Source organism: Oreochromis niloticus, linkage group LG2, assembly GCF_001858045.2.
Source record: "Oreochromis niloticus isolate F11D_XX linkage group LG2, O_niloticus_UMD_NMBU, whole genome shotgun sequence".
Taxonomy (NCBI): Eukaryota; Metazoa; Chordata; class Actinopteri; order Cichliformes; family Cichlidae; genus Oreochromis; species Oreochromis niloticus.
The window spans coordinates 2,604,320-2,616,891 of NC_031966.2; the positions used below are offsets into that span (position 1 = coordinate 2,604,320).

Here is a 12,572-nt window from a genome sequence, read left to right on the forward strand (position 1 = left end):
TATCAGTGATACTTGTCTTGTCAAAGGAATAAAATAATGAACTTACACACTCATTTAGGGAATCTTGACCACTGCAGAGGAGGCAAGTCAGTCTGACAATGATGGTGATCTCAGGGATGTTTTTCCTGCAGCAACAGTCCTGCGACTGCCATATGATCCAGAGTAGTTGGTTTGTAATGAACAGAAAGTTATATGTTAGGTAGTGTGCACTTAGAGCTGGTCCTAAGAAACAAACACATCCTGTAATAAACTGAATACCTTAGTAGTGCTGCTGCAAATATAAAGCCCTTCTATCATGTGTGTTTCAAAGAAGATGTTTTGGAGGCTCAGTCACAGAAACTGTCAGTCTGTTCAGTCCTGAGTGTCTCAGCTCTGAAGGGGATGGATCACAGAGGGAAACACCTGATACAGATATTAAAATACACTCAAATAACACTCCTAAGGTCAAGTGAAAACACAATTTAAACACTTTACAAAGAATTAATACATGTTTCATGAAAATAATGTCATTAACCCTTTTTGTTGTGAGTAAATCTCACCGACTGCTTAGTGACAAGCTAGAAGGAGGACTTATCACAAATCTCTCCTGTGCTCCAATGTGAAGTCTCATGCTCTGATCGTACGCGAAGATGGTGATGATGAAGCCTCTCTGATCTGTGGCATTACAGTTTCTGGCTGCTATGTGCTTCACACTGTTGGATTTACATGTGAAGCTTGGAGAAGACACAGGAGGACTGTGTCTCTCTTAACAAAAAAAAAAAAAAAAAGAAACCTAACACCTCCCACCGTACCCCCCCACATTCAACTCCCACCTACCCACTCCACTCAACTCCCCAGCCTCACACCACCCAATGTCTATACAAATGTAGGGTATCAACTGGTAACAAAAAGCAAGTTTAACATATGTAGTGCATATGTAACACTGCTGAAACATTTCTGGCCAGAAATGTGCAGTTATCAGCCAGTGCATTTATCATCCCAGACCCAGACCCACCCTGATAAATGCACTGGCTGAAACATGATAAAGCTCATAAAATGTATGTTTCATTGAAAGATTTGTCCAAAAATATAATGATATACTTTTGAAAAAGTTTAAAGATTATAACAAACTGAAATCAATAACATTTTTGTAAATATTATTTCAAAATAGAGGCACAGATAAACTGGCTTAACTGTCATTATTGCTGTAATTAGATTTCTATTTTTATTTATTTTTATTTTTTTTAAAGCAACCTTTAGTCTGTGTTGTTCTCTCAGAAACAATGAAGAAGCTGTTGAATATTTATTTGCTGTGTGGGCAATCCTCTGGTCCACCCTCCCTCCCTCCCAGCCACAGTGAGACTGGGGCAGCCTGGCAGGATTTTGAAGCCTGGCTGCAGAGAGGATATGCCTACACTGTTTGTTTTAAACTGCTATATTTGATTTTTCTGACATTCATAGATTTCTGATTTTTAGATTTTCTGTAATACATAAAATTGTCATCTTTTACTGATATCATTACTTAATTCATTTAATTGTATTTTATGTAGACAATTCAAACATTATATTGCAATGCAGGGCGCTTTTTCTTAAGTCAACTTTTAAATATCGCTCTACTTTCTTAAGTCATTCAAAAATATAGAAATTACTTACTGCAGTCAAAGATCTAGATCATGAATCATCACAGGACAATACACAGTATACAGGGTCATGGTAACTATAGTAGGTCTTCATGACTCCAGAATGGAGACATCGCTCTGGCTGAGAAATGAAAATGAGGTCAAGCAGTGTGTTCTTCTCTGTGGTAGGGGCAGTGATGACCTGTGCATATCCCCTAGACTCAAACAGCTCCAGGATTGGTTTGTTTGCACTGGATAAAACATTCTCATTAAAATCACCACACACTATGATGGGATGACAGTCCATGATCTCTAATGAGTCTAATAGGCTTACCAGGTTTTTCAGGAATGGCCTCAGAGTGTAGTCTGGAGGTCTGTACACAACTGCAATCAGAGCACTGACTGGTGCTTCAACCTTTAAAGCCAGAAATTCAAGGTCAGTTACATTATGGATGTACTGTTTTTCATGCACTTGAATGTCACTCTTCACATAAACAGCAACTCCCCCACCACTTCTGTTTGCCATCTGGGGAAAGTTTGTGTAGGACAGGTGTCTGTTGCGTTTGAACAAATTGTAATTTTCCAAGTGGAGACTCTCTGCGACAAAAGAGCCCCGCAGGTGTGTTTCTGTTAGGCACAAAACATCTGCTAGACACAATTCATGGTGACTCTTGATGTCATTAATGTGAGCTGGCAGTCCCTCTGTATTATGATGAACAATGGTGAAAACCTCTGACCTGCTCAGTGTTTGTCTCACATGTAGAAGAGGCATCATGTCATCAAGGCTGGCTTGTCTCATGTTCTCAAGCGCTGCAGTGATTTCTGGATTGGTGAATATTTTTTTCTCCTCCATATCAAGAAGATACAGTCCACTGAGAGACGTCACTCTACTGACAGCTACGTAGGCCATGCCGGGCTCAAAATGCTCTTAAGAGAGACAACAGCTGATGTGGTTGTCATACCCTGTACCTTATGTATTGTACATGCAAAGGCCAGCTTCACTGGGAACTGTCTTCGTACCACTCCTTTCTGCTTCAGATTCTCCTCTGCTCTCTCAATGTACACCATGTCGTCTGCTGGTGTTCGGTTATTCTTTCCAGATGTCTCATTATCCATTTTAAGTCCAAGCTTGATGATGTGTTGGTCGTTTTCAGAGTAAACTGCTCTAAGTAGTTTTCCAAAAGCTCCATTAACCAAACCATTTTGTATGTCAATGTTTCTGGTGAGCATGACACGAGCTCCTTCTGCAACTTTCAGTGCGTCTGGTAACTCGTTTTTACCTCCTTTCAATGGTCTGTCTTGAAGTGCCATTCTGCCAGTTCTAGGATCCTTTCTATAATCATCTGCATGGATGTCAATGATATGAGTATGGAGCAGACCCAGTGTTGCAGAGTTGTGTGCATCCACTTCTTTATTAGTTGCAAAAATGTGCAACGCATCAGTCGGACAAAGGGCTGGTTCAGTTATGGCCTGTGACAACAAATTTCTATCTGCTTCGCAAAGCTCATCCAACTTTCCTTTCACACGGATTCTGTTCAGCATCTCAGCAAAGACAACATCATCTTTCTGACGCATAATCTCAGTCAGAGTGATCATCTGAAAATGCTCCCGCCACAGGTCGATCTCAGACGGGTCGTGCACACAGAGAGGTTTAGACTGTCGCACTGGGGTAGCTGATAGAAGTCTCCAACAGCAATGACTGACATGCCTCCAAAGGGTCTCCGAGTCCCTTTGATCTGTTTGAGTCTTGCATCTACATATGCAAAGAGATGTCTTGACACCATAGACACTTCGTCAATGATGATTATTTCAGCATTCAAAAGTTCTGATCTGACTTCATCCAGCTGATTGCCAAGTCCCTGAATGGGAGGTTTTAAGCTTCTAGGGAGCTTGAGAAGAGAATGCAGTGTTGTTCCAGAAATGTTAAAAGCTGCAGTCCCAGTGAAAGCAGTTAACAGGACAGTGGGTTTTGATATATCAACGTCGTCTGCATATCTGGGCACTTTGCTCAGTATCTTAGATGCTTCTGAGTAGATGCATTTGATAAGATGTGATTTTCCTGTTCCAGCACCACCATTAATATAAAAGAAAAACTGCTCCGGATTTAGAGCACAGACTCTTTTAATGCACCAGTCTCTAACTGCATAAAATATGCAGGCTTGCTTCTTATTCAGATTCTGAAACATCTGACGTAACAATGTGGGATCAATAGCAGGGGGTTCCCTGATGGCTCTGACTTCTGTTGAAGCATCAGCCTGACGGCTGTAGTCGGGCACATCTTCCTGTTCATTTTCATTGTCTCGCTCTCTTTCTTGTTCAACAAGTGGCAACCTTACGAGATCTGATTCAGGTGCCAGATTACACCATTCGTCAGTCACACCTCTGTTCTGCTCATATTCCTCAACAGCGCTCTCGATCTCCTCACTGTTTTTCTCATATTTTTCTCTGTTTCTTTTGACAATGTGTTGCACGTACTCAAGACGGTCAGTACCTGGTAGCTGTACACAGCCAGCACCATAGAAAGCCTGATAGGTTGGCAACGATGGTGTTTTCAGTTCATGGTCTGAACGATGAGGAAGGTACAGTTTAAGCAGTCTTCCGTAATATTGCTCTGGATGTTTTTCTTGTGAGCAGCGGTGAAATCTGATGATAGCAGGCGTATTGTTTTTTCGCCTTTGCACAAATCCCATCTCATTGAGAAGGGGCAAAACATCTTTACCTTTTGTCTGTTGGCCATAGACAATCCTGCAAGTAGCAGCAAAGTCTGCCATGCACATCTCCTCATACTCTGGTGTTTCAGGTCTGGCTTTGTATTTGTCATTCAAAGATGTCATCCAAACATTGGAAGACTCAGGTGTTGTGTTGTCCAGAACTGACAGGGGACGACTCATTTTCACAGGATTATCATCAGTTGGAATGAATATTACAGCACGTGAACATTGCTTCATGTGAAGACCACATGCACGAGCAACACACTCCTGTGCACTGATCTCTCGCTTCTTTGAATATGCCTGCATGACGGCTCTCATTTCATCGCACTCATTTACACTGTCCTTATGGGAGTTATCAATGACAGTTTTCAGGTACTCAGATAGCCCGCCCTCTTTTTTTGATATATATTTCATTAAATAATTTGCAGCGCCGAAAGCATCTAAAACAAAGCTTATGTCGATATTACTGTTCCAGGCTTCAAGCAGATGTGGATTATAGCCATTTATCCAAGAGTCTTTTGGATCACGCTTTAGTATGATCGTACTCCTTGTGTTCATTTTATTCAGGTATCGCTCATATTCTGCATGTGTCAACTTGCATCTTGCCAAGAGCTGCTCTAAACTCATGGAAGCAGTTTCAGGCTCATTTAGCAGCTGGTTCAGTGGTCTGAGCTTGTTCTTTGCTGTTTCTACTTCCAGTTCATCATCCTCACTGGGTCTTGTGATCATCGTCTCATTGCAGGGTGGTTTAGGAAAACCAAAACGGCACCCGGAGCTTAAACTCCTAAAGCACGTCTTTGTGTGGTTCTTACTGTGTTTTTGCACTTCTGTAACTTTCTTGTAAAGTTCAGGTTGTTTATGTGGATCAGGCAGCTGAGCTGTGATGTATTTGTTTATAAAATCAACAACAGTTTGATCATCATCCTCCTCAAACACAGGAGCACCTTCTACCCACAGGAGACAGTGTATGTGTGGGCTTCCTCTGTGCTGAAACTCGACTCTGTAAAAGTAGTCAATGACTTTGCCAAGTGGCTCTGCGGGAGATAAGAGTAAATCTCTGAATAATGTTTCAACTCTCTTGTCAAACATGCGCATTGTTGTGACAGGATTGCTTCTCAGGATGTCACACTTTGCTGACCAGTCGAGTCCTTCAAAATTCACTTGTTCACCTTGTTGCCTTGTTATTGCCTCAATCACTTCGGGCCAGCGCATTTCAGCAGCTGAGAATGTGCAAAAGAACGTGGGAGTTCCCAACTGTCTGATCATGGCAAAAAGATCTCTTGTTGTTTTCTCCCAATAGGCTGGGGTTCCTCTCAGAGGCTGCATGAATCTCACTGCGTCTTTATTTCTCACCAGTTTCTCCACCTCATGTTTATCTTGTAACATGCCTGAGGTTATTTTTCTCCCATCTCTGGTCAGAGGCTTTGCCTTCCTTAATTGTATTGTCATGCTGGAAGTAGCCAAGTGTATTTCAGTCACAAACTGTGCAAAGAACAAATAGTTTGTGTCTCTGGCAAAACGATCATCAATGCAGAAAAGTCTTGATTTGAAATACCCACTGGGGGATACTTTGATCAGCCTTCTTTCATCCAATGTGTTTTGACCTGTAGGAAATTGCACAGGGAAGGCCATGGCCTCCAGTTTAGGTGTTTTGAAAAAACTTATTGGATTGTTTCTCTCTGCAGGAGCAACAGAGTAGATTCCTTCACTGAAACATAATATCTCCTCAGCCACATCAGGGGGCTGCAAACAGGACTCGAGTGCAAAACCACCATTAGTCAGTCCATCTGCTTGGTCTGAATCATCTCTGATCTGTTCACATGGTTGTTCACCATCACAGGGTAACATGTCAATATCCTGTTCATTTTTATTTTGTGCTTCACTCAGTGCATTTTTCTCACAGCTGTCAATTTCCATTAAATCAGCCTCATCATAATCGTCCTCATTCATGATTTCATCATCATCATCCTCATCATCTTCATCAGGAAGAGTTGGATCACACAGCTCAGCATCATCTCTGATGCTCACATCCTTATACTGTGGATGAATCTGCTTGAGTTTATGCAGTGCTTGCACAAGTTTAGACCAGCTTACAGTCTGAAACAGCTGATGACCTTTGTAAGACAAGCGTCTCTTCAGTTTTACTCTCATCACCTGAGAATTAATTCTCAATCGAGGTAGTGCTTCAACAGTTTCCTGTACCTCTGATGGGACACAGACCACATTTCCTCTAATTGCTCTCTGCCTGCCTTTGGGAAGAGGAATAATCTTGGCAAATGGTATGCACTTGGCTATGAGATGTCTCTCCAGTATGTTGAGATCAGACAGTTCAGGTGGAATATCAGCAAGCTCCAGTTTATTGGCAACAGCAAGTGCTGGCATGGATCCATTTTTGAGATGATTGTGGCAGGTGTGACAAATCCACTCTCTCTTTCTCTCATCAGGCACATTGCACTGCTCATTTCTGCAGTTTTCATCACAAACATGAACAAACTTTCCTGTCAAACATGTTGCAACCACATGTGGGTTTTTGACATAATTTGACCTTCTGCAGGGTCGTACTTGGTTTGGAAATGAAGCCTTGAAACAGACAGTACATGGGTATGATGGTCCAACTTTGATTTGTGATTTGAACACAGATATGGCCTCGTTGATCACACTGTTGTCACTCTCTTGGGTTTGTCTGTTCACCCATCTGTATTTCCTTTTTATTTTCATTGCACATCTCATGTTGTGCATAATCCTGAATGCAAGATTACTTTGATACCTGTCCCGCATTAGTAGTTTCATTAGTTGTCTGTGTCTTACTCTGAATGCATTGTCACGTGCATAACGTTGAGTCACTCGAGATCTCTGTCTCTCTCTGAATTCTGGGCTCTCTTGATACCTTTTAGTGATATAGCTTTTTTGTTTTTGTCTAAATTCAGCATTGTCACAGTAGCGTCTTTTAATATATTGTTGTTGTTTCTTTCTAAATTCATCGTTCTCACAGTAGCGTCTTTTAATATATTGTTGTTGTTTCTTTCTAAATTCAGCATTGTCACAGTAGCGTCTTTTAATATATTGTTGTTGTTTCTTTCTAAATTCATCGCTCTCACAGTAGCGTCTTCTAATATATTGCTGTTGTTTCTGTCTGAATTCATCATTCTCACAATAACGTCTTTTAACATACTGTTGTTGTTTCTGTCTGACTTCAGGATTGTTTTTATATGCCTCGCTTGTGCAAGATTTTTTCTTTTCTTTGTAATCCTTATTTGAAGCATATTTTTGTCGTTCTTTCCTTTTTTGGTTTTCTTTTCTCTGATTTCTGGGTTTCTCTGATGCCATTAATCTTCTTTTGATTTTGTGCCTTTGTTGTTTATTAACTTTTTTCAGTTTTTGTAAAACTATATCAGAAAGATCACAGGCAGCAACGTTTGTTATTGCAGCATTTGATTGACATGAAAAAGCATCATTCGATGGAACGAAATTTAATTCACTGCATAGTTCTTCAGTTGGTATATTAGGAGGTTCATTCTGATCTTCATATGATGTGAACTGAGTCATGTGGCCTTCTTTTTGTTTCACCAGTGGTGCACAAATGGACATTTGACAAAAGATGTTCTCAGTCAGACCAGTGGTTGTGTTTCTCCTTGGAGTAGAGGAGTTTGCTTCATCAACAGTTGTATCAGCGTGAGTAGGTGCCACAGCAGTGGCAGCTGTTGGTCTGCAGACTGTGTCTGTGATAGTATCACTCAGGTTGACTGTGCTCATACTGTAAAACTGCACAGGCTTCAGCTCATAGTTACAAGAGGGTGATATCTCCATCATTTCATAAGAATCTTGTAGCCTCTTAATCATGTCACTGAGGAGTGTGAAGTTCAGCATCACAGCTGTACCACGATTACGTGACTGTAGTGGTAGAGGAAAACCACTGGCTGTTCTGGAGTTTGGATCAAAGAAACCATATTTGCCTGATGTGGATCTGAACACTGCGATACACAATCCACTCATAATCAATAAGGCATACTGCACATCTGACAACAGGCAGCTCAGTCCTGCTTCTAAGCTGAGAAAGGTATCTACTGCTTCCTCTGGAGGTTCTTCAAATGTCCCATACCGGGAAGGCTGTGTCATGTCAACATGATACATAGACCTGCGAGCATAAACTTTGTCTGGCAGCTCATCGGTTGCCAAATGAATACTCTTGGGGAATCTTTTCTTTGCCTCTTTGTACATCACATCACCTTTATCCAAGACCAGATTAAGGTCAGCTGTAGACATGTTTTCATTCTCATGAAGGAATGCAAGAAATGTGAGTGAGTTACATGTGCACTGCTTGTTTCTGGAGTCTCCATATTTAGGATGTGCCTGGCTGTGAGATGCACAGACATGTGTTACAGAGGGCTGGTTTTCAAGGTTCACTCTTTCTGCATGAGATGGTCCTCCCACATCACTGTGATGGCCTCTTTTCAAAAAATCAGCATAACCCACCTGTGGGGCACTTGACACCTCATGTTGTTCATTAAATTCATGCTGCAGTCCACTCTTTACAGCAACAGCATAAGATACCTGTTGTACATGTGCAGGAACATGTTGACCTGCCTGTTTGACACTCTCAGAATTGGTCTTTGTAGACACACTGTCTTCTGCAGAGCTATGAGGAAAATCAAACTCAGCCTGTTCACATATTGGTACACTGTGAATCTCATGGAACTTCTTCCACCGTTGTTTTGCAGCTTTTGACTTTTCTGCTTCCTTGGCATTTTCACACACCTGCAAGTGTTTCTTAGTCTTCAGAAAATATGTTCACAAGATAAGAGTGGCACACACCAGGAGATGTTTTCTTTGTTTTTATATTTCAGTTTTTATTTGTCTGAAACAGTTGTGTTTGTTTGACAGTTTGTTCTTCAGTCGAGAGAATATTATGCACTCTCTTTATTGGCTTGGCACAACTTAGCAGCAAGCCCAGAATGAAAAACAGGTAGAGAGAAAATCTAGAAGAGAGAACAGGCAGAGCAGGAGAGACACGGCTGGGAAATCACAATCAAACCGTGAATTAGAGTTTTCTTTGTTTGTTCAGTTTGTTCTCAGGTAGAGGCAATATATGCACTCTTTATTGCTTTAATGGCTTGGCATTTTTCAGCAGCAAGCCAAGAGTGAAAAACAGGTAGAGAGAAAATTTAGCAGAAAGAACAGACAGAGCAGGAAAGACACGGCTGGCAAATCACAATCAAACCGTGAATTAGAGTTTTCTTTGTTTGTTCAGTTTGTTCATAGGTTGAGGCAAAATATGCACTCTTTATTGCTTTATTGGCTTGTGCATTTTTCAGCAGCAAGCCAAAGAGTGAAAAACAGGTAGAGAGAAAATTAGCAGAGAGAACAGACAGAGCAGGAAAGACACGGCTTTGAAATCAAACCGCAATAAGATTCTTGGTTTGGCAAAATTTCTCACAAACCACAGGGTGAAATACAGATGGAAAGAAGGCAGAGACAACAGGTGGAGCAGGACAGAGGATAGAGGGATTGGGGGGTTGGGATGTGAGAGAGAAGACTGGAGATCTGGTCCTTGTTCTTCTTCTGCACACTGTGAACAAAAAAGAAGAAAAAAATAATAATTTTATTAAAATGATATCAAATGGTAATTGTATGAACTAATTGTGACTACTGAAAAAGGACAAAACAAATATTCAATCTAAACTGTTGTTGGCTGACATGTGCAAAAAGTTGCATAATTGGGCACTTTTTAAAAGAATAAATATTTAATTAAATTCAGCAATAATATTTTTAAACACAAATATAATTGAGTGAATCGTTAACTAATCACATGTAATGTGACTACAAAAATGTACGAAAAAAATATTTTAGCCCAATTGTTAAGCTGCAGTTGTGTATTTATTATAAAATTGTGTTTAAAAGGGCTAGCACAAAGTTTGAACCCATCACTTTACAGCTTATATTAATCAGATTATTTTTTTATTTTGGTCTACTTCTCTTACAGTATGTGCACACCTACCAGGCAAAGCACAGATGTGAGTCAAGTTCCTGAAAGTGTAAGACGAGAAACAATATGTTAGTTGTCTGTACAGTGTTATCAGAGTAACAGAAATACAAAACCCACACGACATGATACACTGAACTTATAGTCAGCAGGGTAATTATAGAGTAATATAGCACACCAGCTGATACAGCAGCCATTTTATAATTCAAACTATTTAACTGAAGTATTTCCACTTATGTAAGGCTCCTGTTAGACTTTTACCAGTCTTAGCATTGCTGCTAGCGCTAGCATTCCTGCTAATGTTAGCACTTCAGTTAGTGTTAGCATTGCTACTAGCCCTAACACTCTTACTGTTAAAACTGAGCCACAATGGCAATAATAAAGCTCATTTGTTACTTTTGTCTCACTGACCGCCAAGAAATATCACAGGAATATCACAGTAATATTCTTTTTGTCAGTTAACAACTGCTAAGGCTAGTGTTAGCACTATAGCTAGCGTTAGCATTGTTGCTAGCATTAGCATTAAAGCTAGCGTTAGCATGGCTGCTAACAGTAAAAGTCATAAAGCACTCTTACTGTTAAAACTAAGCCACAATGGCAATAATAAAGCTCATTTGTTACTTTTGTCTCACTGACCACCAAGAAATATCACAGGAATATCACAGGAATATTCTTTTTGTCAGTTAACAACTGCTAACGCTAGTGTTAGCACTATAGCTAGCGTTAGCACTATAGCTAGCGTTAGCATTGTTGCTAGCATTAGCATCGTTGCTAGCATTAGCATTGAAGCTAACGTTAGCACTGCTGCTAATACCAAAACATCATAAACAAATATAAACGATAGCGAAGGTTATTCTTTTTTTTCTTTCTTTATTCTTTGAACTCTTTTAAACTCTGTTGGACTTGATATGTGAGTTTAAATGTCAAACATGTATTACCATCATAAAAATAAAACAGTGCAGTACTGCGTGTACTGTACTTACCACAGCAGAGAGCAAAGCGGAATGACGACAGTTGGTCCAGTGATGGGATGAAAACAGATGAGGCGTTCAGGTGGTGCTTGGAAATTTGACCATCAGTTTGTACAGCAATAATGAGTATATACATGTCTGTGTGTTAGTCTCTGTATGTGAGAGACATAGAGAGATAGAGGGAAAAAATACACTAGACTAGTGTACAAATTGGTACTTTTTGTATAAGCGAATGAGTGACATACAGAAAAATATGGCAACTGGCATTACATGAGCAAATAAAAAGTATTTCATCTTGAACTGTTTTGTGGGTTTTATTTTAAGACTACTTTAAGTTTGTTAGTGGGGAGATAAACTATACAAACTATAAACAGAGACATTAAATGAGATTAGATTAGTTAAACAGTTAAAATGTGGGAAAATCAACTACAGACAGGTAGATGCTGTAAGCTTTAATTATCCAGTCAGAAAGGATGATTTTAAAGTCATCAACTGACTCCAACTGCCCAGATCTGAAAAACCTGTGTGCCAGTCACAATACTCTACTTAGTTGGCATATACTAACTACTGACCCCTGTCAAATCTGTCTTATTGTACCTATTGAAAAAGTTAATCTTCCTACAACTGCTTAGATGCAGCAGACATTTTTAGGTTTAACCTTGGCAGAGTGAGAGAGAGCTCGTTAAGCAGGCAGGTGTGAGCCTGGTTGCTATAGTGACTGCACCCAATGGCTCAGTACACACGCTCACAGACATGCACCTCACTTTTGCTGGTTAAAATGAACAGAAAAGTCAGGCCGAAACAAATCGCTCCCAAATGAAAAGTACAGGTCCTATTGACGAAATTCTTTCACCGTGAGCGACAGCAATGTCCAGTCTACCTAATTCTCAGTTTTCATGCCTGTGGAGTTTATTACGTAGACGTGGTGATAGTGTAAATACACCATGCTCTTCTGATTTTCAAACGAACCTTCTGACCCATTTTAACATTAGAGTCTATGGAGGAGTTGGAGGGAGGAGGCTGTGCTTTGGTGACATTTATGAAAGAACCATAACACCTAGGACAATAGTAAACACATTGGACGAAAGAGGACAGCGATGGCTACGTTTTGAGGGTAAAATCAGACCTGTAGAGCAAACGCTGCGGACACAGCAGCAGTTTTAAAAAAGATTTTAAGATTGATTTTTTTGCTCCTCTCACTCTAGCAGTTCAGCTGTCTCACTCTAGCCCCAACATTCCGTCCCATACACACCCATTATAAACTCTGAAACGGCTGAAAAAACATCATGAAACTTAAACTGGAACTGAAGAA

The 12,572-nt window shown here is 40.3% G+C and overlaps 1 protein-coding gene and 1 long non-coding RNA gene across 4 annotated transcripts; both read right to left on the bottom strand.

Moving 5' to 3' along the window:
- Window positions 1-344: 344 nt before the first annotated feature.
- LOC112847566 (uncharacterized) lies at window positions 345-2,515 on the bottom strand. Of its 3 annotated transcripts, none has more exons than XM_025909392.1 (2): window positions 1,933-2,515; window positions 345-402 (listed from the first exon to the last, which is right to left on the bottom strand). In XM_025909392.1, the coding sequence occupies exons 1-2, from the start codon at window positions 2,506-2,508 to the stop codon at window positions 367-369; spliced, it is 612 nt and encodes a 203-aa protein (XP_025765177.1). In that variant the 5' UTR covers window positions 2,509-2,515; the 3' UTR covers window positions 345-366. The 3 variants fall into 3 exon arrangements, with proteins under 3 accessions (XP_025765177.1, XP_025765182.1, XP_025765176.1); XM_025909397.1 differs by lacking the exon at window positions 345-402 and adding an exon at window positions 625-692; XM_025909391.1 differs by lacking the exon at window positions 345-402 and adding an exon at window positions 1,069-1,740.
- A 6,731-nt stretch (window positions 2,516-9,246) lies between these two features.
- On the bottom strand, window positions 9,247-11,983 carry LOC102080753 (uncharacterized). Its single transcript, XR_268759.3, has 3 exons — window positions 11,273-11,983; window positions 10,305-10,333; window positions 9,247-9,875 (listed from the first exon to the last, which is right to left on the bottom strand). It is a non-coding gene; the product is annotated as an uncharacterized LOC102080753 (long non-coding RNA).
- Between the last annotated feature and the right edge of the window lie 589 nt (window positions 11,984-12,572).